This window comes from Trematomus bernacchii, unplaced genomic scaffold (genome assembly GCF_902827165.1).
Source record: "Trematomus bernacchii unplaced genomic scaffold, fTreBer1.1, whole genome shotgun sequence".
In the NCBI taxonomy this organism is placed as follows: Eukaryota; Metazoa; Chordata; class Actinopteri; order Perciformes; family Nototheniidae; genus Trematomus; species Trematomus bernacchii.
The window spans coordinates 17946749-17973573 of NW_022987593.1; the positions used below are offsets into that span (position 1 = coordinate 17946749).

The following is a 26825-nucleotide window of genomic DNA, read 5'->3' on the forward strand; positions in this document are numbered from 1 at the left end:
TCTTCATGTCTCTTCTACATCAACATGTGTCCCCTCTTCTTCATGTCTCTTCTACATCAACATGTGTCCCCTCTGTGGAAAGAGACTCTGAATCCTGATCCATTTCTATAAAAACCTGTCTGAAAATGAGCTGATCAGATTTGGCCACTTTATGATGTCATAACGATGTTTTGTCTTGTGTAACCATTAGCCAATCAGCAACCAAGGTATGCCCCCCCCCGCCCACCTTATCACCTGAATCTCCTCCTAGAGCACCAATGAGTTCTTTTTAACCAAATATCTCTCAGAGGGGCGTGGGGAGGGGCTCCTTATTTTCATCTAAAGTAACAGACAGAGAATCAGCACTTTGGAAACAGGGCTGAAACAGAGGGGATTATGGGATGCTGCAATGATCTGTTTGGTGTTTCAGCCAATCAGAGACAGGTTCTGTATATATCTGAGACCTGGAATATATTCATGAAAAACAGTATAATAGGGGACCTTTAATAAATCACTTCTCATCAAACCAAGAGGGTGTTGTTCTTGTTGGGGGGGTACTGTGGGTGATGTAGTCCGGGTCACATGGCCAGCGTTCGGGCTTTGTTAGCGGCCGCCTGCGCCCTCAGCACCGCCCCCTGGCTGCTCTCCCTCCTCACCAGCTGGCTGCTCTCAAACAGACCCTCGTGGCCGCCGCCGGGGCCTCCGTCCAGAAACGTCAGTATTCCTGCATTAGAGAGAGAAGAGTGAGATATTTCAACAAAGATTCAAGATTCAAGGCTTTTATTGTCATGTGTACGTAGCTACAGTGCAGTTATGACAATGACATTCTTAGGTCACAAGCTCCTCCAACAGTGCTACACAATAAAACAGATAATAGTGCAAGTAAATAAAAGAAAATATAATATAATATAAATAGTGCAGAATAGTCTATAAACCAGTAATTGGAATATTGATATATATGAGTTGCAAACAGATGAAAGCAGAGAGGACCAAGTACAGATTCTGACGTTGAAGGACATTCACTTTCTTTGTCTTCATTCGGTAAACTTCGCTCAGTTCACTGCATGCGATTTCGGCACCGTTTACATTTACCCAGTGTGACTTTTGACCTTGTTGTGTTGTTTCAGATCGCACACGGTTGTTGTGTTAACTACAATTGTTCACGGTAACAATAACAGTCATTACAGACTGCTTTTTGTTGAGGGAGCTCTTTGCAATGCTAACTTTAGGGTCAGTCCACAAAAATACGTCATCCCCCCCGTACCAATCTTTAACCAATCTTTAACTTGGAGCTATTCATTGCGCTGTAAGATGTATTTGTCATGACATCACCTGTATAAAAACATGTTAAGTTAAAGGGGACCTATCATGCAAAATGCACTTTTGTACGTCTTTTCTACATGAATATGTGTCCCCGGTGTTCCAGGGAACTCACCAAGTGTCAGAAAACACAACCCTCTCTATTTTCCTCCATACCCAAATCTCTAAAAAAGGGGCTGCAACGGATCTGATAAAAACTGATCCAGATTTGAACACTGTCCTGACGTCAGGACGGTGGCGCTACGGCTATTGGGCCAACTCTCCACCTATCAGGAGGAGACAGCCACGGCCATTGCCGTTCAAAAGCGCTGGAGACGCTGTAGTACATATGCCAGGCCTGTAGATGGTGCTGTTCTCACAGAATCAACCCTTGCAAAAACAGAGCTAAAAAATGTCAAATTGAGCAAAATGAGGCATGGCTAAAATGCATGATCTGTTTGGTATTTTGAAAAAAAAAAAGTATAAATATGCCTTATATAGGTATGGCCCTACACTATATTATTCAAATATAGCATGATAGGTCCACTTTAAAGAAATAAAAGCAAAAAAAAGAGGCGTCTGGTGCAGTGGGTTGAGCCTTGGTGTTGGGCCAGGGGGTCACAGGTTCAAACCCCACTGCAGTCAGCATGTCGTTGTGTCCCTGAGACACTTCACCTCAAATTGCTCCTGTGGGGATTGCCCACAGTATTGAGTATGTTAGTCGCTTTGGATAAAAGCGTCTAACAAGTGACATGTAATGTAAATACAACTTTTAAATTCTTCTTTTGTCTGCTTTGGTATGAACTGAGTGGTCATTACATTAAATAACACTTGTTAGACTCTTTTATACAAAGTCACTTACATACATTCAATACTGTGGGCAATCCCCCCCAGGAGCAATTTGGAGTGAAGTGTCTTGCCTGGGGAGTGGGGATTTAACCAAAAGATCCGCACACTACCGCACTGAGCCACAGCCTCACCAAAAAGAAACATATTGAATAACTAAGCTGACACTTCACCTCTCGTTTGAGTTTCATCACCTTAACCTGTTGTCTCTTGTTTGACTTCTCCCCTCCTTCTACCTGAACTTGGGTTAATGTTCAACTAAGAAACTTCATAAAAGACTTTTAGGAATGACGCCCTTCCTTTAAAAACACCACATCATTAGATCTCAGGAAGCTGAAGGAATCTTTATTATCTTTATTTTTACAAGCACAAAAATGAACCAGTTGTCAAGGTGACGCAAATAAAAACGTGTTGATTACCTCCAGAGTCTCAGAAGCACACAAGGGGGCTTCCGACCGCACAATTAACACGTTGTCTGTTTAATATTATTTGAAAGTATTTAAAGCATCAAGTATCAGAACAATGAAGGGATCTGTGACAATGTGAGAGTGACAACGAATCTCAAGACTGAATAATAAATATCCACTTAATGTAGGAGTGACACACGATTCAAACCTTTAAGGAAATATCAAAGTAAAGTAATGAAATTCAAAGTCAAAGATTGAGATACTAAAATAAACATCAAGAAATGTCCTCTAACATCATCCTTATGTTACATCTCTTTTAAAATCAACATCTTTACCTGTTGCAAATTGACCAATCAGAATCGAGTATTTGTCTAAGACGTGTTATATGTTATATTATTGATTTCTTATATTCATTTACTTCTAAAGGCTACCTCAGAATTGTAATTACTGACTTTTACTTTGCACCACTGCTTTAAAACCTGGTAGAGTATCTTAAAGGGCCCATGTCATGCTTTTCCGGTTATTACCCGTCCCCTTGTGTGTTATGAAGGTTTTTCTGCATGTAAACGGTCTGCAGAGTCAAAAAAACCTCAAAGTACACCCTGTAGCGAGTAAAACTCTAACACAGAAAAGACCTCCCCAAAACGCCTCGTTGGAGATTTCTCATTTTCCATTGTTTACTTCCTGGGTACTGTGACGTGGGGAGACCCAGAGGCCACACCCTCTGCCAGCCTTTCACGAAACAAAGCTTCACAAACCTTTCAGCGATTCATGCCGGATATGTACAGCGTAGGGCACTGAAGAACGATGCTGTTCCTACTTTGTTTGGACCAGCGGGAGATTCGGGTACACAACCTGTAAGAATTCATTGTTGTTTGTGTATTTATGATGTTTAAAACAAACAAGGTATCTACCACGACTGTTTAAATGGGTAAACGTTTTTCGGGCTACTACGTTGGGATGGCGGAGAAATGCTCTCCGCAGACCCATGCTCACAGCGTTACAAACCTTTTTCTTACTCAATATCAAGCCACACTTATTGTTTTTACCCCGGCTGTGAGTGTTTGTGTGTGCTCAGGATGAGTTTAGCTTGTTCTCGCTGTATCGCCGAGAGGCTCGTTGCTGCGATCTGCTGCGAGGAGCGGACAGATCGCAGCAACGAGCCTCTCAACGTCCCGACCAATCAGAGCACACTGGGCTCACAGGGGGGGGAGGGCAGGAGCTCCAACAAGCCGTTTAGGACAGAGAGTGAATACACATACTATACAGAGATGCTGTATGAGAAACCAATGTGAGTTTGGAAAATTGCACAATATAAATCTATTCTAGTAGACCTCAACAATGGAATTATGATCAGTAGAAATGGCCATGACATGGGACCTTTAAATACTAAATAAATAGTGGTTCGGAAGCTGCACAGCATCAAACCGCAAGACCCTGCAGCGTGTCGTGAACACTGCTGAGAGGATCATCGGTGCCTCACTCCCATCACTCCTGGACATTTATAACACCCGCCTCACCCGCAGAGCACTCAGCATTGCTGGTGACCCCACCCATCCCTCCACCTGCCTCTTCATCCTCCACCTGCCTCTTCACCCTCCTGCCTTCAGGGAGAAGGGTCCGCAGCCTGAGGTCGAGCACCACCAGACTAAAGAACAGTTTCTTACACCAGGCTGTCAGGAGGCTGAGCTCTCTCCCCTCTCTCCCCTGCCCCCACTGGACTATAACTCCTCACACACTCACGGCCCGTCCACACGGCGGCGTGCGTTGAAGCTTCAACGCTTCTGCCCATTCACTTTGAATGGGGTGACGTCACACTTTGCCGAACTGCATTGTGGGAGCGTCGCTTCGCGTTGCTCGCATTGCTCGCTTCAAAAGTTGAGCAATGTTCAACTTTTGAAGCTTCGACGGAAGCGTCAGCCAATCAAATCATATGCCAGTACAAGCTCTAGCCAATCAAACCGCGGGAGATTCATGTGATTGGTTGTCGGTCGAGCTTCAGACACGGCCGCCGGCAAGCTTCAACGCACGACGCCGTGTGGACGCTGCATCAGACACTCAATTCCAGCACACATTTTTACTCTGCTATGGACAATCTGCAATAAATGCACATTTTATGGACAATCTTGCACCAAAGATATTGATATTGAAGTGACGGTTATTTTGTATATATTGATTGTTGTGTTTTTTTTTACCTTAATGTGTTGATTGTGAATATAGGATATACATACTTTATACACCTTTGTATACATATCTGTATACTGTATAATTTTACATTCGGGATTGTTGGAAACGTCATTTCGATCTCTCTGTCTGTAAACACAAACTGAGTAAGATTGACATTAAAGTTGAATTTGACTAAAGAAGAACTTTCTGATAAGATTTCTTCATTTGTTTGTTAATTTTGACGGGGAGAGTGAACTAAATGAACATTAGCATGAAATATATGATGTATTTTGTAAATATAATTAAGTCTCAAAGCAGGTCACAAACACAGAAACATAACAAAGTCTCAATTTACAAATACAAACATACAACACACAAGTGACTACATTTAAAATAAATAATTGAGTAGTGATTTCTTACCGTATCCGTCCACACAGCCGCTTTTAAACTCGCCCTCGAACCTCATCCCGTCGAAGCACGTGAAGACGCCGGCGCCTTGAAATTTACCCTGCACAAATTCACCTTCATACCTACAAATAAAACATCAACAGAAAAAACAAATACATGAAATGTCTCGCCTCAAATCTTTGGAGAAACTTGTTTTTGTGTACCGATTAGTGTTAAATAGGAAGGGTAACGACCCAGTGTTGAAACAGTTGAGCCAAAACCAAAAAGCTGCTAACTTTTCTTTGTATTTATTAATAAAAAAAGGCTTAAGGTTAACTAAAGTCACTCTTAACTGCCTTCTTTTGTGGGAAATCATTAAACATAACTCAATCATTTATCAAACAGAAACACCAAGAGTTATTTAAGAGACGACTATGATTTTTGCTTTTTACGAATTTAATTATATCTCCGATTCAGAGTCAGATAAACAAGATATTCTAAGACGTTAGCGTGGGCTTTGTAGTTTACGGTTCATTATTTGATCAACTTATCAGGAGTTTAGAATAGAATAGAATAGAATAGAATATATCTATATTGTCATCATACAAAGTACAACGACATTTTTTTGGCAACTCTCACTGCAGTAAAAAATAGACACAATAAATAAATAAGAGTTTCAGACTGATGCTGTACCTTTTCTTTCCTCCTGCAAACAGCTAGGGAATTTGCAGTAACTCAGTAATGAAGCTCAGCGTAAGTTCAACCAGGAAGACCGTCTTTACTCATTCATGTACTATTTCCATGCTACTACTCTCTCTCCTCTCAATAAGTGATCGGGGGCGTCACTCCCCAGCTTAACCAATCACTTCACTCTATTCTCACAAGCCTATCATAGCACTCTGCTAAACCTTTTCAATCTGCTCTCCCCCCTCTGTCAGCTGTCATTTCAGGTGACTCGACGCAACCCTCCTCCACCCCTTTTCACCTCCTGTCCCTCTGAATCCAGGGTCAAGCTAAGCCACTCCCCTTCAGACCGAACCCCAACTATCCATTCACCACCACCAGGGTCAAGCTAAGCCCCTCCCCTTCAGACCGAACCCAACTATCCATTCACCACCACCAGGGTCAAGCTAAGCCACTCCTCTTCAGACCCAACCCCAACTATCCATTCACCACCACCAGGGTCAAGCTAAGTCACTCCCCTTCAGACCCAACCCCAACTATCCATTCACCACCACCAGGGTCAAGCTAAGCCACTCCCCTTCAGACCAAACCCAACTATCCATTCACCACCACCAGGTTCAAGCTAAGCCACTCCCCTTCAGACCGAACCCAACTATCCATTCACCACCACCAGGTTCAAGCTAAGCCCCTCCCCTTCAGACCGAACCCAACTATCTATTCACCACCACCAGGGTCAAGCTAAGCCCCTCCCCTTCAGACCGAACCCAACCATCCATTCACCACCACCAGGGTCAAGCTAAGCCCCTCCCCTTCAGACCGAACCCAACCATCCATTCACCACCACCAGGGTCAAGCTAAGCCACTCCCCTTCAGACCGAACCCAACTATCCATTCACCACCACCAGTGTCTAGACCCCGGGGGGTTTCATCGGATCGGTTCTCCCCTCCCGAATGATACTCCCGCACAACGGGGCCTAATCGCCAAAACTCTGTTACATTCATTTGTGTATTCCTGGCAATAAATATGTATTCTTACATCAAAACCGTCTCTCCTGATTGAAGTATTGTTATATGCAGCCACTTGTATTTTTCACCTGTTTTGGCTGTTAAAAAGCTGCTAAATGTGGGTCCCTGGATGCACCAAATCACACATCTTTGAAACCAACTTGTTTTTTACCAAGCAGTCATTAATGTATTCATACCCCTTCGTTATTAGGAGTTTTCAGTTTCACAGTTTAAAAGACAGCTGAGACAAAAAACTGTGAGAAATGTTTTGTTTTTTTTAACATACCCAGCATGTGACATCGCTCCAATGTCAGACAGCCTCACACTGACAAAAGACTGAAGTGCCAGGAGCAGAACAAGAGCTCAAAACATCGACAAGAAGTCTTTTAAGCGACCTTGGGTCCCATGAAAGGCGCTATATAAATCCAAGCTATTATCATTATTATTATTTTATAAAACATTGAAGTCCATCAAACGGATTACTGAGAGCCACAGACGGGGTGAGGCGGATACAAAGAGCCAAAGACATTCAACCGCTTTGACTTCTCCCATCCAGATACAAGAGGATGTTGATTTAGTGACACAAAATAAAACTAAAGTTCAACAAAATATTTGTCACCTGGAATATGTAACTTCTGTGAAAAGCAACACTCTTATAAGAGCCTCTTTTCAAAGTCCAAGGACAGCAACTTTTGATTCTGAAAAGACGTATTTTCTGCAAAATATTCATTTAGATTGATGTTTTAATATTTCCAAAGCCCCTGAATAATAAAAAGTGAGTTGTTTTTTAAGTTTAGCCCTGAACACGTCCTCTGCTGCACTTTGTACCTGCGCTTCACAAAGAATACAAATCTCTGCAGACTGATTTTTTTCACAGGTCACACACTTCAATTAAATTATTTCTCCTCGTAAATAAATGAAGAAATGAAGCAGATGTTTCCGTCTGCTCTGGAATGTACTTCAAAAACAATGTCTTTAAAAATGCTCTGATGAAAACATTTAAGCAAATATTCAGAAGTTAGAGAAGATTTAGTTTCATTCATCGAAGAATTAATGGTAATATTTCTTTATTTCCTAACACTCAAGATCTTTCTGAGACTAATGAACCACATCAGACAAAGACTAAGGTTAACTAAAGTCACTCTTAACTGCCTTCTTTTGTGGGAAATCATTAAACATAATTCAATCCGTTATCAAACAGAAACACAGAATATTATACGTTTCTTTGAGAGACGACTATATGATATTTGCTTTTTATTAATTTAATTATATCTCGGTTTTTGAACTTTGAGTCAGATGAAACACAATATTTTAAGACGTTACCTTGGACATTGTGGTTCATTATTTAATTGTCAGGAGTTTCAGACTGATACTGAGTTCATGAAGTTGAAGCCAAATGTGTAAAAGTTACTTTTGAGATAATCAGAAAATATTTGGCAACTATTTTGCTAATTGTTTACATTATTAAAGCAAAAATAGCAAAACAATGCAAAAAAGTATGTAATTAGAACGTATGGTAAGAGGAGGCTTTGTGGCTTTCCCTGTCATATATCATTGTTAATTAAATATGTTAAGGCTTTATACTTAAACTATTACAAAAAGGTATTTTTTAAGAGCTTGCCTCAGCTTCAGATATTTTTTTTCTCTATCTTTTTACATTTCAGAGTAAGTGATTAATCATAATCGACGAAAAATACATTTCCTGAGTGCCAAGATTTGCCAGACAACGTCCTGCCAGGTAATTTTAACAATATTAAAGTAACTTAATTTATATAAAATGAAACTCTGATGGAATGAAAACCCAGATGAGGTTGAAGAGGTATTCAGGCACAGTGTCATTAGGTCAAGCTTTTAGATAATGCTCAAAAGCAGCGGTTCCAAACCTTTTTCAACTCAGGGCCCACTTAAGAATCTAAAAAATGTTTGTGGCCCACATTCAACCATAAACAATATGGAGGCTAAATAGAGTTCTGATTGGTCAATTCAGAACATGTGACACGTTGTAAATCCAGTAGAACAGACCGCTGTCAAGGACTGTAATGACCGTTGCTAAGGAGAGTCGAGAAATTGAAAGGAAAGGAGGTTCAAATAAAAATAAATCTTAATAATGAAAATGTTTCCACACAAATCATAATATTTTGCAAATTATTTGGCGGCCCACTTGCAAGGTCCACAGGCTGGGAACCGCTGCTCTAAAGAGTGCTTTAACTTTAAAGGTCAAAGGTCAGGGTAACAGGAAGTGAAACACAGACCTAGATTCGTCGGGGAAGACCAGCGTCCCGCAGCCGTTGAAGAGCCCGTTCTCAAACTGTCCGGTGTAACACGTCCCGTCGCTGAAGGTCAGCTGACCCAGGCCGTGACGCAGACCTGAGGAAACACACACACACACAGATCATTTTAAATCAGGGGTGTCCAAACTACGGCCCGGGGGCCAAATGCGGCCCGCGGCCCATTTTGAAACGGCCCTCAGCAAGTTCAGAATGTATAATGAAATACGGCCCATGAACTTGTGCTTGTCATATATTGCACTTCTTAACTACATCTGTAAACATATATTACACAGTAGTATTCATGTGTTAGTACGCTCCCTTTTCAAACACATTCAGTCAATGAAAGTTGGAAAAAATGTCAAACAAATCTTAGTTAATTAAAGAAAGCCAACAAGCTTGAATTCTACCCTTTATATTTCCTCTTTGTATAAGCAATCTGAGGCTTCTGTTTTAAGGAATGAGCTGCCAACAAAATAAATGAAACCCCATGGAGAGCTGAGATGTAGGCTGTTGTGTTTCTCAAAGCACATTAAAGTATCAAGAATAATTTACCTATATCAATCAATCAATCAATCAATGTTTATTTATATAATTGTTACATTTGTCTCAGTGGACTTCACAGTTTGTACAGAATATCAGGATAACAATATGACACCCTCTGTCCTTAGACCCTCACATCGTACAAGGAAAACCTTCCAGAGAGAAACCCCACAGTTTAAAGGGGAACATGGGAGAAACCTCAGGGAGAGCAACAGAGGAGGGATCCCTCTCCCAGGACGGACAGACGTGCAATAGATGCCGTGTGTATTTGATTGATTTTGCTAACTTAACTGAATTGATAAGGTAATCAACCTCTAGTGCAGTGACCATCAACTGGCGGCCCGCGGGCCAAATCTGGCACGCCAGACATTCTCATCCAGCACGCGCTGTGGCACTGGCGGAGTGGTTAGTGCCTTCGCCCTCCACTCATTTTTTTTACAACGACATGAAAGTGTCTCTAGGAATAATTTTGGCCACAATACACACAATATTCTCAGAAAAACTCGTCACCTGGAATATGTAACTGCTGTGAAAAGCTAACGTTTTATAAGAGCCTCTTTTCAAAGTCCAAGGACAGCAACTATTGATACTGAAAATACTTATTTTCTGCAAAATATTGATTTAAAATGATGTTTTAATATTTCCAAAGCCCCTGAATAATAATCAGCCAGTTGGTTTGTAAGTTTAGCCCTGAACACGTCCTCTGCCGCACAGATTAGGTTTCCAATAAATAAACATGTTCTTCAAGGTTCTGCAGAAATGAATGTTTTTGGAAACTGGTGAATTTTAAGAGATGACGGCATCGTTTCCTCACCTTGGTTGGTGATTGGCTAATGGTTACACAAGCCAAAAAAATCATTATGACATCATAAAGTGGCCAAAATCTGATCAGCTCATTTTCAGACAGGTTTTTATATAAATGGATCAGGACAAAAAGTGAGAGAATCTTTGTTCCTGAAACTTTCAAAATCTCTTTACACAGAGGGGACACATGTTGATGTAGAAGAGACATGAAGAAGAGGGGACACATGTTGATGTAGAAGAGACATGAAGAAGAGGGGACACATGTTGATGTAGAAGAGACATGAAGAAGAGGGGACACATGTTGATGTAGAAGAGACATGAAGAAGAGGGGACACATGTTGATGTAGAAGAGACATGAAGAAGAGGGGACACATGTTGATGTAGAAGAGACATGAAGAAGAGGGGACACATGTTGATGTAGAAGAGACATGAAGAAGAGGGGACACATGTTGATGTAGAACAGACATGAAGAAGAGGGGACACATGTTGATGTAGAAGAGACATGAAGAAGAGGGGACACATGTTGATGTAGAAGAGACATGAAAAAGTGGATTTTGCATTATAGGTGACCTTTAATGATGCGACAAATCTCCAGGTTCAGGAAGATGGAGGCTTGAGGAGACGGGAGGGAAATAGACGAGTGTTTCTCTTTGCCAACTTCTATTAGTAGGCCCGGCGGGATTTAGCAGAATAACTGTGTGGTACAATAGGACACTGAGGAGGTCCAGGGTTTCTCCAGAAGCTTCACGCTACAAAACGGATTTACTGTGAGCTCGCCAAGTGGCATGAAACTAGTGGAAAGGGTCGGGGGATTCCTTACAGAGGATTGGGATATGCTTAGTGAGTGTTGCTACTCTACCAGCTAATGGAAAAGTAAATTAGGCATCCATCTGTCAGGCTGCTTAATGTGCTGCCTAATCTCAGCAGGGTTTTCACGGGAGATTTGGAGAAGAGATTTGGAGATCTGGAGCTCTATATGGAGCGGTGAAGATAGACGTGTTTATGCAGGCAGAAGTTATTATTGTGAGGGCCACCTTGACAAAAAGCCAATGGGACGTCTCCATTGGATTTTGTTGATATTGCAGAAAAAAAGATTGGCCAGATTTTAACACCACTTTTTGACGTAAAAAGCTAATATTTCTGTATAAAGGAAATACAGCACGGTCACATGACTTCACTTCATCACCGCTAGTCATCTTATTTAGACACTTGTTAGCATCCTCTGTTTTAAATTCACCGGTGGGGTATTGGGGTACTGACGTAGTTTATGTCGTAGAACAAAATGTTAAAATCTCTTCCACTTGTGTTAACCACAGATCTTATTTCTGGCTTCTAACCAAAACAACGTTCAAAACATCCTGATGATTGAATTTAATTTAATAGTGTATGTTAGTGATGAAACTTCATCAGAAATTATTAACAATAGTTTAACAACTTTGATGATGCTTTAATCCTAATTTATCAAACAAAAACACCAAATACATACACACTGTCTGATCTGTTTTAAAAAATGAATGTATGTTGCTGTTTACTGTTTCCAATCATTCAAGATTACATCTGGGTTTGAACAGTTTGATAGCATGATATTTGAGGACGTTACTTTGGACTTTGGGACATTGTGATGCCTGGTTTATTATTCTATATGCCTTACAATGAATTGGTTAATCATTCAAACAAATCTAACTGCTACTGAGTGGATAAAGTTGGAGCCTAATGCGAAAAAAGAACTTCATTTATTTATTTGTCATTTAAGAGTCTGCAGTCCACAAACGCCAAGAGTCCTCCATCGAGCATGAGGAGTATCAAAGTATGACTGATGTCCTTAATGAAATCAAGAAGCGAGAGTGAAAGCGCTTAACGGACCGCTCCGATGCCAACAGTTTACTTTTTTCTGAAGGGACAGATTATCAGCAGTAAGGGACAGTCATTTCCTCTTGGATTTGATCCCTGCAGACAGACTCTAATCCGTCTCTCAGCTCTTTTGTAACGCCGTGTCGGGTCATGCTCTCCGGCTAATTACGGTTTAGCTGAATTTGTCCGGCTTTTATGTCAATCAATAGCGGAAATGCATAGATGTTAAACGACTGTACAGTGGGGCAAATGGCCTCCGACTGGCTGCTCTGGAGCTACTTCCTGTAACCCGATTCCTTCAAGCAGCGCACCGCTGAATTATTCATGTGACACCGAAGACCTCTGAGCAACACACCGCCGCGTGTTTGTGTGCAAACAGTGAATTCACATGCATGGACGCAGAGACGCACCATCAGACTGTGTTTATGACTCCAAACACACACACAGTTAGATATTACAGTGAAGTCTGGAGTGAAATGGACATTTTAAAGAAAAAACACATCCGTTTTAAAAGGGTTTGTTCCATGCAACTAAATATGTTCCAAGGAGAACTTCAGCTCTGTTTACACAGGTGGGGAGATACTTCATTTGAGTTTCTTTACAGCAAGTAGAAAACACTTTTTACAAGTAAGTAAGGAGAGCCAACTAAAAGGGAGTCATTTCCTATGTTTATGTGTATTTTCAGGTTTAACAATTGTATGTAGTGTCTCTACTTTAAAGAGTCCTCTCCTGCTGATGTTCAGGTGTATATCAGTATGTAGTGTCTCTACTTTAAAGAGTCCTCTCCTGCTGATGTTCAGGTGTATATCAGTATTTAGTGTCTCTACTTTAAAGAGTCCTCTCCTACTGATGTTCAGATGTATATCAGTATGTAGTGTCTCTACTTTAAAGAGTCCTCTCCTGCTGATGTTCAGGTGTATATCAGTATGTCTCTACTTTAAAGAGTCCTCTCCTGCTGATGTTCAGGTGTATATCAGTATGTAGTGTCTCTACTTTAAAGAGTCCTCTCCTGCTGATGTTCAGGTGTATATCAGTATGTAGTGTCTCTACTTTAAAGAGTCCTCTCCTGCTGATGTTCAGGTGTATATCAGTATGTAGTGTCTCTACTTTAAAGAGTCCTCTCCTGCTGATGTCCAGGTGTATATCAGTATGTAGTGTCTCTACTTTAAAGAGTCCTCTCCTGCTGATGTTCAGGTGTATATCAGTATGTAGTGTCTCTACTTTAAAGAGTCCTCTCCTGCTGATGTCCAGGTGTATATCAGTATGTAGTGTCTCTACTTTAAAGAGTCCTCTCCTGCTGATGTTCAGGTGTATATCAGTATGTAGTGTCTCTACTTTAAAGAGTCCTCTCCTGCTGATATTCAGGTGTATATCAGTATGTAGTGTCTCTACTTTAAAGAGTCCTCTCCTGCTGATGTTCAGGTGTATATCAGTATATAGTGTCTCTACTTTAAAGAGTCCTCTCCTGCTGATGTTCAGGTGTATATCAGTATGTAGTGTCTCTACTTTAAAGAGTCCTCTCCTGCTGATGTTCAGGTGTATATCAGTATGTAGTGTCTCTACTTTAAAGAGTCCTCTCCTGCTGATGTTCAGGTGTATATCAGTATGTAGTGTCTCTACTTTAAAGAGTCCTCTCCTGCTGATGTTCAGGTGTACAGTATATCAGTATGTAGTGTCTCTACTTTAAAGAGTCCTCTCCTGCTGATGTTCAGGTGTATATCAGTATGTAGTGTCTCTACTTTAAAGAGTCCTCTCCTGCTGATGTTCAGGTGTATATCAGTATGTAGTGTCTCTACTTTAAAGAGTCCTCTCCTGCTGATGTTCAGGTGTATATCAGTATGTAGTGTCTCTACTTTAAAGAGTCCTCTCCTGCTGATGTTCAGGTGTATATCAGTATGTAGTGTCTCTACTTTAAAGAGTCCTCTCCTGCTGATGTTCAGGTGTATATCAGTATATAGTGTCTCTACTTTAAAGAGTCCTCTCCTGCTGATGTTCTGGTGTATATCAGTATGTAGTGTCTCTACTTTAAAGAGTCCTCTCCTGCTGATGTTCAGGTGTTTATCAGTATGTAGTGTCTCTACTTTAAAGAGTCCTCTCCTGCTGATGTTCAGGTGTATATCAGTATGTAGTGTCTCTACTTTAAAGAGTCCTCTCCTGCTGATGTTCAGGTGTATATCAGTATGTAGTGTCTCTACTTTAAAGAGTCCTCTCCTGCTGATGTTCAGGTGTATATCAGTATGTAGTGTCTCTACTTTAAAGAGTCTTCTCCTGCTGATGTTCAGGTGTATATCAGTATGTAGTGTCTCTACTTTAAAGAGTCCTCTCCTGCTGATGTTCAGGTGTATATCAGTATGTAGTGTCTCTACTTTAAAGAGTCCTCTCCTGCTGATGTTCAAGTGTATATCAGTATGTAGTGTCTCTACTTTAAAGAGTCCTCTCCTGCTGATGTTCAGGTGTATATCAGTATGTAGTGTCTCTACTTTAAAGAGTCCTCTCCTGCTGATGTTCAGGTGTATATCAGTATGTAGTGTCTCTACTTTAAAGAGTCCTCTCCTGCTGATGTTCAGGTGTATATCAGTATGTAGTGTCTCTACTTTAAAGAGTCCTCTCCTGCTGATGTTCAGGTGTATATCAGTATGTAGTGTCTCTACTTTAAAGAGTCCTCTCCTGCTGATGTTCAGGTTCATATCAGTATGTAGTGTCTCTACTGGGACATGTCTCCATGCTTTAATGTTACAACCAGAGCCCAGTCTGCTCTGATTGGTTAGCTGGCCGGCTCTGTTGTGATTGGTCAACAGCTTAGAGATGTCCCGCCCCTTAGCCTATCACATAAAAATATGTTGGAGCGCTAGCCAATAGCAGCGTGAAGTGTGACATAGTGATGTCATTGTGTTTAAGAAGTAAACAAAGGGAGTCCAATGGAGGAGTTTCAGGCAGGGGGTGCGGGATAGAAACACAGGGATGTTAGCTTTTGCAGACCATTAACATGCACAAAACTAAGGGAAAACCCCCAAAAAGCGATGAATAAAGTGATTGGTTGTTGTTGAATATGTGGAACAAGATTTTTTTTCTTGAATTTGAAAAAAGTGCCAAAACACCTGCACAAAGCCAAGAAATCCTTGCCGTTCCAAACCCCCCACACAGATCTATTACTGGAGAAAGAAATAAACACTGCTGTGCTCTTAAACCTGAGCATATTATCAGCAGCCAAACCAGTTTAACAGTTTTCTACTAGCCGTGCAGAGACCATATGTTCCCCCCCCCCCACCGCGCTGCCTCTCGCTCGCTGCGGTGCCAAACTTTTGTTCTTTGATTAACCTTGACCTAAAGGTTGTCTCTGTGTTTTTGTTGAACTGCACATTCTGGTTTAGGTAGTGTGAAATCCTCAGAGGGCTCACTGGCACCAGATGGGCTCTATGTGTGTGTGTGTGTGTGTGTGTGTGTGTGTGTGTGTGTGTGTGTGTGTGTGTGTGTGTGTGTGTTTGTACATTTTCCTCTAGTTACTGTCTTCAGTTTGACACCTTTTATTTTCAGTTTATTGCCTGTTAGATGCAATTAGTGGAAGTGCAGGATCATTAAAAAGCAAACTACTGAAAGTCCTTTTTTTCTAACCCTTTCTTTTAGCAAAATAGTTTTTTATATTTTCTTGATTTAACCATTTCTCCTGATAAGGATCTGGGGTGTGGATTCAAATCAGTTAACGTTTTATTTGAACTAGTCCTATTATTGATAACATCCTCAGTAATGTGCATTCCCAGTCTCTATCCATAGACATGTTGTTCTCTTGAATCCCTGTGGAGATTTGTTGACAGTGACACAAAGCTATGTTTGCATCTAGTGCAGGCTGTTGTATTAACTTTCATACATTTAGGAGATGTTGTTGCTGTCCATGGTGCTGATCTGAGTTGCAGTAGTGTTGCACGGTGCACCGATACTAGAAATGTATCGCGATACCCTGCCGTTAAAAACGTTACAATTCCTCCATTTCATTAGTATCGGTACTTTAAGAATGACATTGTTTTAAAGGTCCCATGTCATGGCCATTTCTACTGATCATAATTCCATTGTTGAGATCTACTAGAATAGATTTACATTGTTCAATTTTCCAAACTCACATTGGTTTCTCATACAGCATCTCTGTGTAGTATGTGTATTCACTCTCTGTCCTAAACGGCTTGTTGGAGCTCCTGCCCCCCCCCCCCCCCTCCCTATGAGCCCAGTGGCCGTCTGCGAGACAGCGAGACACAGCGAAACCCAGCCCGAAACCCAGCCCGAACACACACACACACACACCCGCAGCCTGGCTGTGAGTCGGTGTGCTCACACACCGACTCACAGCCTCGCCGCGTCCCGCCGTCTCAGGGAGGAGAATCCACGGACTTAACGTAACGGCTCCACGGATTGGTCCATTTGGAAAAAAAGCATGACATGGGACCTTTAATAAGAGCCGTATTTCCTGTGTGTGTTCAGCTGAAAGGGACAGCGATCTGACTCGGCATGACCCTAATATCATAACACTTGTCATTTTACCTTGAATGCCATTGCTTTCATTACTTTTTTTTATTGTTCTCATTGTTCAAAAGTTTGTGTTATGACTGAAACATTTTTCCAGGTTTGAAATAAAGCACAATAATGACATTTAAGACGGTTTCCCATTTTTTAAGAAAAGTATAGAAATCACAATTCTTGACTTTACTTGCTATCGGTATCAAAACAAAAATGTTGCTATCGTGACAACACTAGTTTGCAGAATGGGAGTTGCAGCTTTTCATGTTCAAAAAGCAACTGTCCTCTCTACAATTGCCTGAGTGGCTGAGTGTGTCCTTGCCAGGGAGGTTAAATCAGTGTGAGGTTGTGTTTGGGACGAGAGCCCAAATATGTTTGCACTAGGGCTAATCACAATGATGTTAAGCATTGCATAGCTTAACACCAGTACATCCACAACAATCAACGTGCATTACCAAGAAAAAGACTCCTCCATATCTCTATGTTTTAAACACTACTTTTTTAATAATAATGTATTGTATATGCATACATTCATGATACACCTTTCTGGCTACATTTCTATATTCCCTGTCTCGCCCCTTGGCCTATCACGAGCAATGTGTTGGAGCGAGTGTTACTGTCTCTATGTTCCTGAAGCAAACAAAGGAGTCCAATGGAGGTGTTTCAGGCAGGGGGGGGGGGGGGGGGGGCACAGGGATGTTAGCCTTTGCAGACCATTTACATGCACACAAAACGATATGACACACTACAGGGAAGGGAAAACCCCCCAAAACTGTCACTGACAACAGATTGTGAAGTTCGTTTTCGACTGTGCAGAAGTAAATAGAAGAACACAAATGCAAGAGAGGATTGGAAGAGGTAGGAAATCCATTGTGATGACTTTAAGAAAACTGCCTCAATTAAGTCAAATATTTCCAAATGCAGATCCAAATGCGGCAAAATAGTGTGTTCACTTTCTCACATCTATCCAAAACCAGATCTACTTGTTCTGAAGCATTTGTCTCATTGACTTTTTACCTCATGATCTGAATAAAAGGAATATTTAGGTACTGACATCCTCTCCACTTTCCATCCAGTGAGCCGAGCACTTTCTCAGACTAACCTTGGATCAAAAGATCCCATTAAGATGAAACATGTGAATGCGAATAAAGAACTATTTACATGAATCAAATGCAGGTGGTATTTACATGGGCTGTGTCATACATGCATTGTTGTTTTAATCACACTGTAACAACACTTGCATGCAAACGTGTCCGTGATGATGATGATGATGATGATGGTGATGATGATGGAGGAGTGACAGAGAGACGCTCAGTCTTGCCTTCTTTCCATTCGCCGTGGTACTCCTCGCCATTGGAGTAGCTGAAGGAACCTCGTGTCAGGGTCATGGGGCCTGCAGAAAGAAACAGATCAGATCATCACCTGAAACCCTGACATGCTAACGCACACAGCTGAGAGTTCATACTGTATGTGTCCACCTTTATCTAGGGCTGGGCGACATGTACTGTGTCAAATATCATTATGTCTGACCAAATATCAAAAATAAATTGACTAATATCACGCTATTGAGTTGCCGATTGTAGGGTTCAAATCAAATCAAATCAAATCAAATCAGGTTTTATTTATATAGCACATTTAAAAGCGATTTTTGGTCGAGCCAAAGTGCTGTACATGTAATAAAAACACATTACTACAATCACAATAAACGACAATAAATTACAACAGATATATCTTAAAAACAAAATAAAAATAAAACACACGGAAAAGTCAGGAGTCGTGAGTTAGTTCTTTCATTCATTATTTACACAACACAAGTCTTGGTAAATAATCATTTCATTTACTAAGCACCTAAAAATGGCCACAGTTCGAATGACACGCGTAAACAAATGTGTAGTGATAAACGTGATACGACATATGAAAATGTGCATGTTCGGTCGCCAGGTAGCTCAGTGGTTGCGTTCTCTCACCCAAAAAATATGTTAAAAAAGGAAAAGAAACTAATCACGTCATTTGTAGATAATACGCTGAAAGTCTTCTCCACAAACCTTTTGCCATAAATTGTATAAGGCCTACAGTAGCATGTCATACGGATATCGTATATGAGAAGGTCTTCAGGTATTCAGGTCTGTCTTCTTCTGCTGTTTCCTTCGGTGTTTACTTCCTGTCTGTCTTCACGTGTGGATTTATTTGCCCTGCAGCTAACTGTGTCTTTTAACTTCTGTCCTTCTCTTGTTTTCTTTCTCTTTTCTTTACTCCGGACAGTTTAGCCATCGTGACTCCAAAGTTTTGTGCTCACCACAAACAAATGTTTTAATATATAAAGCATTATGTGGGGATTTATGATGAAGTAACTGAAAACGTGTGTGTTTTTCTTTACCTCAGCTGACGTTGTTATTGTATTTCTTTCTGCGGATTGATGTAACATGACTTGTTCTTAACGTCTGCTCTACAGAAATAACAGAACGCATAATATCCAAATTGACCAATCAGAATCGAATATTCAACAGAACCGATTTCAGAAGCTGTGTACTAAGTACGGGATAATGTACAACGACAGTACGCCTCGTTAGTGTTTACTTCCTGTCTTCTTCTGTTGATTTATCTGACGTCCAGCGCTCTGTCTTTTACCCTCTTTCATTCTCTCTCTTGATCCTCCTTAGCAACAGTCATTATTGTTGCTTAGCAGCGGTGTGTTATCGAATATTAACAACCTCTGAAATGTCCAATTTGACCAATCAGGATAGAGGACTCAACCAAGCCGTGTAATAATAAAATAATACTTCACCTTACAGGTGGGTCACCTGATTGTGCCCCTTGGTCATGTGACTTATGTCCTTTTGGTGATCTATGAGTGGTGACATCACAACACACCATCACAACAGTGGTGTTGATATTCATGTAGGCTTCTTATTTATCTTCTGTCTCTTCCGTATATTATGGCTGTTTGACACTTAAAATATGAAATCCTCTGTCATGTCACCCAGCTGTGTTTACAGTGGTTCTCTGAGGGAATCCTCTCCTTTGTCTCTGAATGAGGTTACAGACAAACTGACAGCAGCATCACAGAGAAATGAAGCTTCAGAGGGAGAAGGAAACATCTGAAGCTCGTTCATTAGGCTCAATAATTTCCGAAATGCCATCAGGCATGCTGTCATATTAACCGGGAGGAGGAGTGTGTATCCCTCCATCTAATGTTGCCACAGTAACGGTAATCCCTTTCATCCTGCCGGCATGACGCTGCCAGCCTCCAAAAAAACACACACACTCACAAACACACACTCACACAACGAGCTGAGATAAAATAAACGGTTTACCTGTTTTATTTAAGAGCAACTCAGTCCGTTTTCTCTACATCACTGAAAACAACGGAGGATTTCTGCTCCTCTCAGCGACAATTTCGCCTTTTTTTCCCTGTTCAGCTTCTACTTCCTCCTGCCTCAGCGAGTCCGCTAGGTGCAGCGTTCTGATTGGCTGCCGACGTTCCACTTCAAATCAACACGCGCTCCTATTGGCTGCCGACGTTCCACTTCGACTCAAGACGCGCTCCTATTGGCTGCTTTCCTTCCATTAAGCCCAGCCCTCGGTATGAGACATATTTGTCGAGGGCAACGGGTTCAACGACTTAATTAGCCGGAGTGCTCCTCTGTTAAAGCGTTTTGCCCTTGCCTTGTTTTTATGTGCTGCCCACCGTCTCTGTAGGATTATAAAAGGCCTTCCTCTTAACGACACTGTGTCATTTCATGCTTCAATTTGGTGATTAGACCCGCGTTTTGGCGAGTTTTATGGAACTTGATTTATGTTTCTGCCGATGCGCTAAAACATCTGCACTGAGGTGCTGAGGGTTTGTCAAACGAGGTGATATGGATTCAAAGCCAATGAGGGTTTCATTCAGCAAAAAGCTACAGGAAGAATCAAGGTGACCCAAATGAGACAAAACTGCCGCCCTGATTCTGTTCCTCAGGGGAAGGGATTAAGCAAAAGGCTATAACTAATTCTGATTATTAATTAGCATGGGCTGCTTTGTGTTAATGATGCTGATTCAACAGATTTACATATATCAATAATTGCAGCCGCTTCTTAATCAAGCCATTTAGGAGGATTTTAACGCCTTGTGGTGCAATTAAAATGTGTAAAGTATAACTATATCACTACTGCTGTTTGTTTAATAAGTTGGTTTATATAACACTGTATATTCCAATAGATGCATTAAATGAAACATGCTCTTGATTTATATCCAATCAGTGTTGTTTCCCACAATGCACCACAGGATATGATTAATCACAACGTGCAGTAGGTAATTATTATCTAAACTCGTGCAAAAGTTGCAAAACATTATTCTTATGGTAGAGAATATGTTTGATTTTCGACTTCTTATATAATACTCGATTGTGAGATTTTGTTCAGACTATTTGTTATTTTACCAACTTTGTCAATTTTAATTTGTAGATTTCTCCTAAATTCACAATAAGCTAACATAAAATAAGGCTTATTTTGCATATTTAAACAAACGACTTTCAGAAAACGTAGAATATATTACAGTAAAGGTGTTTCTAAAATGAGATATTTCTCATAGTGAACCAGATATCTCAACTTCAGGAAATCTTACATTCACACAAGTTTTATTCCTCTCTATGTTCTGGACATTTTTGCAAAGGGGATTGCTCAGATATAATTCAGAGCCTCATTTATGACACATTTCGTTCCTAAAAACATGGCAAACAATTATTTATTTTGGACATTGTCAGTGTGTTCTGAGTCTCCTCTGTAAGCACCTGCATGTCAACAAAATAAAAACAAAACAATTTAACCCGGCTTCCTTCAATGTTCACATTTCCCTGCTGGAAATATGCTGTATGCAAATGAGCACACAGTTGATATGAAAATGACTCATTTGCATATTTAAATATAACATTTCAGAAACTTGTAAAACAGAAAATAGAAGACATTACCTTCTTACATTTCAATAATTGCATTTATTTTCTGTTGTTAGACAGGAAAGGCGACCAGAGGCTCTCAACTCATCAGTATTTCGAAAATCCACAACATTAAGCTTTAAAAATGTCAAGTATTACAAATCCAGTGTGTGTGCCAGCCATGTGAAACACTCAGTATGCAATGAATGGGTGCAATGAACTTGTAGTAATCCTTTAATTGGTTAAATGAGAATATCAGTCTACATAAACATTAGTGGGGACATATTACAGACTCACTATGAGCTAATTATGGGGATGTGTGTCTTAGTTTGATTGTTTACAGTCAAATTGCTTAATAATAATAATAATAATAATAATATACCATTGCACGCTGTACTCTTTAGTCAACTGGACATCATTATCAATGCGCAGATCACTGCACTGGTACAAACTCATCTATACCGCTATGCTTGGACTGCTGCCCTTCTACATATCCACTTACATCTCACACAAACAGTAGCTATAGCCTACGATCTCAAAATGACATCACTCTGTCCGTCCCCTCAGTACGCGCGGTGCTTGGGAAAAAAGCCATATCATACTCTGCCCCCTCGACCTGGAACACACTTCAGCAGGAACTCAAGCTGACCAGTTTGATACCCATCACGGATTTTAAACTAATTTTAAAAAAGCTGGAGAAATCATCTGTGGGTGTTTGCACCTGCTATATCTGAATACTTTATATGGATTTCAATGACTACTTTTTTTACGATGTTGTATTTTATTGTTGCCTCTGTGTTTAGTGTCCTGTCTGTCTGTAACTTTGTGTGGTAGTGTTACCACTGACAGGTCTCTCTTGCAAATGAGACCTTGTGTCTCAATGAGATTTTACACCTGTATAAATAAAGGCTAAATAAAAAAATAATATAATAATAGATTTAATTGATATTGCGCCTTTCAAGGGACCCAAGGCTGCTTTACAAGTTACGAGCAAACAACAAACAAACAAATAAATAGCACTTGTTTAGCAGCAGGCGGACTGTGATGGGTTAGGGTTCAAAGGCCACGGTGAACAGGTGAGTGTTTAATGCTTTAGGCTCTTTTATTTCCCTAAAATAATACTCAGGGCCCATGTCATGCTTTTCCGGTTATTACCCGTCCCCTTGTGTGTTATGAAGGTTTTTCTGCATGTAAACGGTCTGCAGAGTCACCAACCCTCAAAGTACACCCTGTAGCGAGTAAAACTCTAACACAGAAAAGACCTGTCTATGCTGCCCCAGAACGCCTCGTTGGAGATTTCTCTTTTTCCATTGTTTGCTTCCTGGGTTCTGTGACGTGTGAACACCCAAATCAACAACAAATGACCGGATTGGCCCAAATGGACCAATCCGCGGAGCACCTCACACACCAGGATCCCTTGGCTAACTAACAGGGAGTCCCCATTGACTTGCATAGAGCTCCCTGAACGCTGATAATAGACGAGTTGGGATGGCGGAGAAATGCTCTCTGCAGACCCATTCTCTCTGCAGACCCATTCTCTCTGCAGACCCATTCTCACAGCGTTATAAACCTTTTTCTTACTCAATATCAAGCCACACTTATTGTTGTTACTTCGGCTGTGAGTGTTTGTGTGTGCTCAGGATGAGTTTCGCTGTGTCTCGCTGTATCGCCGAACCGGAAACCTGTCCGCTCCTCGCAGCAGCTGGCAGCAGCTCGAAGCAGCGGCAAGCAGCAACGAGCCTCGCAACGAGCCTCGCAACGAGCCTCGCAACGTCCCGACCAATCAGAGCACACTGGGCTCACAGGGAGGGGGAGGGGGGGGGGGGCAGGAGCTCCAACAAATGTTGATACTCAGATTACGTTACTGATTACATTTTTTGACATGTAACTAGTTGTTGGTGGGAGGCGTGTGGTGCAGTGGATGTGTGCGTTGGTTTTCGGATCAGGGGGTCACAGGTTCAAACCCCACTGCAGTCAGCATGTTGTTGTGTCCCTGAGACACTTCACCCCAAATTGCTCCTGTGGTGATTGACCACAGTATTGAGTATGTAAGTCGCTTTGGATAAAAGTGTCTAACAAGTGACATGTAATGTAATGTTATTGTAACGGATTACATTTTTAAAGTATCCCAACCAATGCAACAAAGCCTCTTGGTATAGTCTCTAAAATCTCGAGCTGCAGTTTTCAGCCCACTGTAAAATATCTGTTAATTTAAACAATGCAGTGTCTTTATGCGCATTAAACCCGTGCCCTTTGACACACATAGTTTAAATCCATGGCAAATTTGGAGCCCAGGCGCCATGTGCTGTTCCCTACAGACACTCAACATTAAAACACACAAACATCCCATTAAAACCACCAATGACAGCTCATCGCAGCGAAACTGGGAGGGGAGGGGGGGGGGGGGGCTTTTGGGTGGGTGGAACATGTGAGTGTATAGAAAAGGGGGATGCTGCACAGGGTATGGGGGGTTTCCTTTAAGATGTAATCTGTTACAATAACTAGTTACATGTCAACAATGTAATAATAAAAAAAGGGAATACAATAATACGAAAAAATTATAACAGAAAAAAAGTTTAAAAAATAATATATAAAATAAATAAAATAAATAAAATAAATAAAATAAATAAATATAATTGATTAAATTAATAATAGTTCACAAATACTGTTTATGCTTGATCCAAAGCATAGACTGTATTGTTGTTAAATACATCAAGTGTCCACCTACTGCTTGAAAAAATAAATGTATTTAAACTAAAGAAGAATTAAAGTAGCCTAAATAAAAACCATCAAGAAAATTAACTCAGTACAACATATCGATCTTTATTTCAAAAATGCATTGCGATACTCTAATCCAATAGGTAATCTGATTACTTTTCAATGTAATCGAATACAGTTACCTTGTCTTTATATCCGGATACATGTAATCCATTACTCCCCAATCCTGCCTGTCCACCACATTAAAACACTGGAACATCCCATTAAAAGCACCAATGACAGCTCATCGCAGGGATGCTGGGAGGTGTGGAGGAGGGGGCTGCTTTTTAGTGGGTGGGACATATATATGAGCGCTATAGAAAAGGGGGATGCTGCAGCCCCTTCATATCTCACTCCACCCAGCAGCCCTAGAATAAAAACCACCGGTGACGTGCGCGCAGGGAAGCACCCAGCAGTATGTGCGCGCCCACGGGAGGGGCCGACAGAAAATGGCGAGTCTGTGCAAAAGGCAGCAATGCACGGTAGAGAGGCGCGGCTTTCGGCAGGAACTTGACTCTTGGAGGCACAAACTCATTCACTGTGTAGGTAAGCTCGCTTGGCATTGTGTGTGTGAGTGTGTGTGGTAAACTGTGGGTTTATAGGTTGGTGTTGGTGTTTTTCACGCGGCTGTATAATGTCCAACTGGAAAAACCTATATGCTGTACATGGAGCTGTCATTTTTTGTTACGCGCGGCTGTTGCCTCCCACCGGACGGATCCAAAAAAGATTGAAGTTTTTCGGGATGGACTCTTCCTGTTGACAGGTGTTCACGTGCACTCTCTGGCACCTGTGGGGCAGCTCAGTTGTGTTTTATCCACATTATGGGCTGCTTTTGAGCCACGGGAGTATTTTTATACATTATTCCATAGCTGTTTATTTATTGTAAGCAGGGCATGTCACGTGGTTCAGATGGAGCTGCGCCTCAGCCAATCAGATCCTTCGCTATAGGCAGGCTCGTGCCCGAGTGCGCGCCGCTGGGTTGAGTTTTTGGTGGTGGTGGTGGCGCGCGCTCTCAATCTCCAAACATGACTCCCCCCTCCTCCCCCCCTTCCACTTCCCTGGAAATCGGCTTTTGGGAGCGCGCATTGCTGCATTGGGGAAATAATTTTGTATTTTAGGGGGGAGGTATATAGGCGGGGGTCGACATGCGTCTTTATTTTTCTCTAAACCGGGGTTTGTACTTGTTGAAAAGCCGCTGCTGTTTGCTGGGAACTCTGTTTATGATGTTTGCGCGGCGCACTTAGAATAAAACACATTTATGAATTATTATGTTGTAATGTTTCTGACAGTATGGCACTGCAGGGACAATTAAAAAGCAGCGGCCATGACGTGTGTCTTTGTCTTGTTGAAACATTATTGACCTCTCCCTGATTTCCTCATTAGTTCGTTTTATTTTGGATTTCCTCATCCATACATCTCCACATCCCCCCCCCTCCCTCCCTCCTCCACCTCGGCACCTCCACCACCAACAACCCTCCGTTTCTGGTGTATTTCATTAGCTCAATTTAATCCGGTTACATCGACCCATCCCGATATTATGGCCAGATTATGATCCACTCTTCCCCTCTGATCTTTTAACCTCTCCGGGTTTCCTCGGCTCTTAATCTGGCTTTTATCTGCGCTATGGATGTCGGGGTGTTGCAGCTCTACTTGTTTTTGGATGCACTTCTGAGTCCAGATGTTGCGCGTTGAACTGTCACCTACTTACCCATCCAACCGCTGCGTAATAATAACCCACATGGCCTGAATCCGAGTAGGCTAGCGGGGCTTTTTAGTACAAAAAAAACCCTCCGTAATGAGAGGATATAGTGTCAAATTAAAAGGTTGGGTAATCTCTGACCTCCAGCACAAAGCCGTCAGGAATCACAATCAGTTGTGTAAACAAAAGGCACCAAAAGGCTTTCCTGCTCCTGCATCAGTTTCATCATTTAATGTGGGATTTTACATTGTGATTATAACCCCAACATGAGTTTTCACTCAGCAAAAGTGAGCTTTAATCTTTAGTAAAGCTTCACATATCAATAATAATAATAACACTGTCTCCTTTCTGCCTACATTTATATTTCAATTAGTGATATTTAAATGCTTTCTGGGTCATTTTGTGTGAGTTTGAAGCAGCAGAATCATGTTTCCTGCCCTTTTTAACACATTTTGGAGAGCTGGAGTGAAAAAAAGCATCTATTTAATTCAGTTTTCCAAGTACTCTCATCTCCTTTAAGAGAAATGATACAGATACCATGAGAAACATGCTGTAATCTCACTGTTGTGCACCTTGAATCCATATCACATTGATACCACAGGGGATGACAATGCCACAAAGCAGAATAATGAATGCACAGTTGGATGTTGCAGCTTGGTGTGTGTGTGTGTGTGTGTGTGTGTGTGTGTGTGTGTGTGTGTGTGTGTGTGTG

At 41.3% G+C, this 26825-nt stretch overlaps 2 protein-coding genes across 3 annotated transcripts in view; one reads left to right on the plus strand and one right to left on the minus strand.

The window, feature by feature from the left end:
* Positions 1–392: 392 nt before the first annotated feature.
* On the minus strand, positions 393–18132 carry LOC117482109 (MORN repeat-containing protein 4-like). Its single transcript, XM_034130116.1, has 4 exons — positions 18066–18132; positions 9026–9140; positions 5118–5227; positions 393–703 (listed from the first exon to the last, which is right to left on the minus strand). The coding sequence occupies exons 1-4, from the start codon at positions 18130–18132 to the stop codon at positions 558–560; spliced, it is 438 nt and encodes a 145-aa protein (XP_033986007.1). The 3' UTR covers positions 393–557.
* A 6656-nt stretch (positions 18133–24788) lies between these two features.
* The window catches only part of lcor (ligand dependent nuclear receptor corepressor), a 92178-nt gene continuing 90141 nt past the window's right edge, over positions 24789–26825 (plus strand). Inside the window, exon 1 of one of the 2 annotated variants that reach the window (XM_034130028.1) lies at positions 24789–24960. In XM_034130028.1, the coding sequence (XP_033985919.1) occupies positions 24864–24960 (97 nt within the window). In that variant the 5' untranslated portion in view covers positions 24789–24863. The remainder of the gene's footprint in view (positions 24961–26825) is intronic. The other variant, XM_034130029.1, reaches the window with a different exon arrangement.

Excerpts from the sequence above, each read along its gene's own strand:
- LOC117482109 (XM_034130116.1), bottom strand. The coding sequence starts at position 18,132 with ATGACCCTGACACGAGGTTCCTTCAGCTACTCCAATGGCGAGGAGTAC. Across the intron at positions 9,141-18,065 it reads CCACGGCGAATGGAAAGAAG|GTCTGCGTCACGGCCTGGGT; the intron begins GCAAGACTGAGC and ends GTGTTTCCTCAG. Across the intron at positions 5,228-9,025 it reads GTCTTCCCCGACGAATCTAG|GTATGAAGGTGAATTTGTGC; the intron begins GTCTGTGTTTCA and ends TTTTATTTGTAG.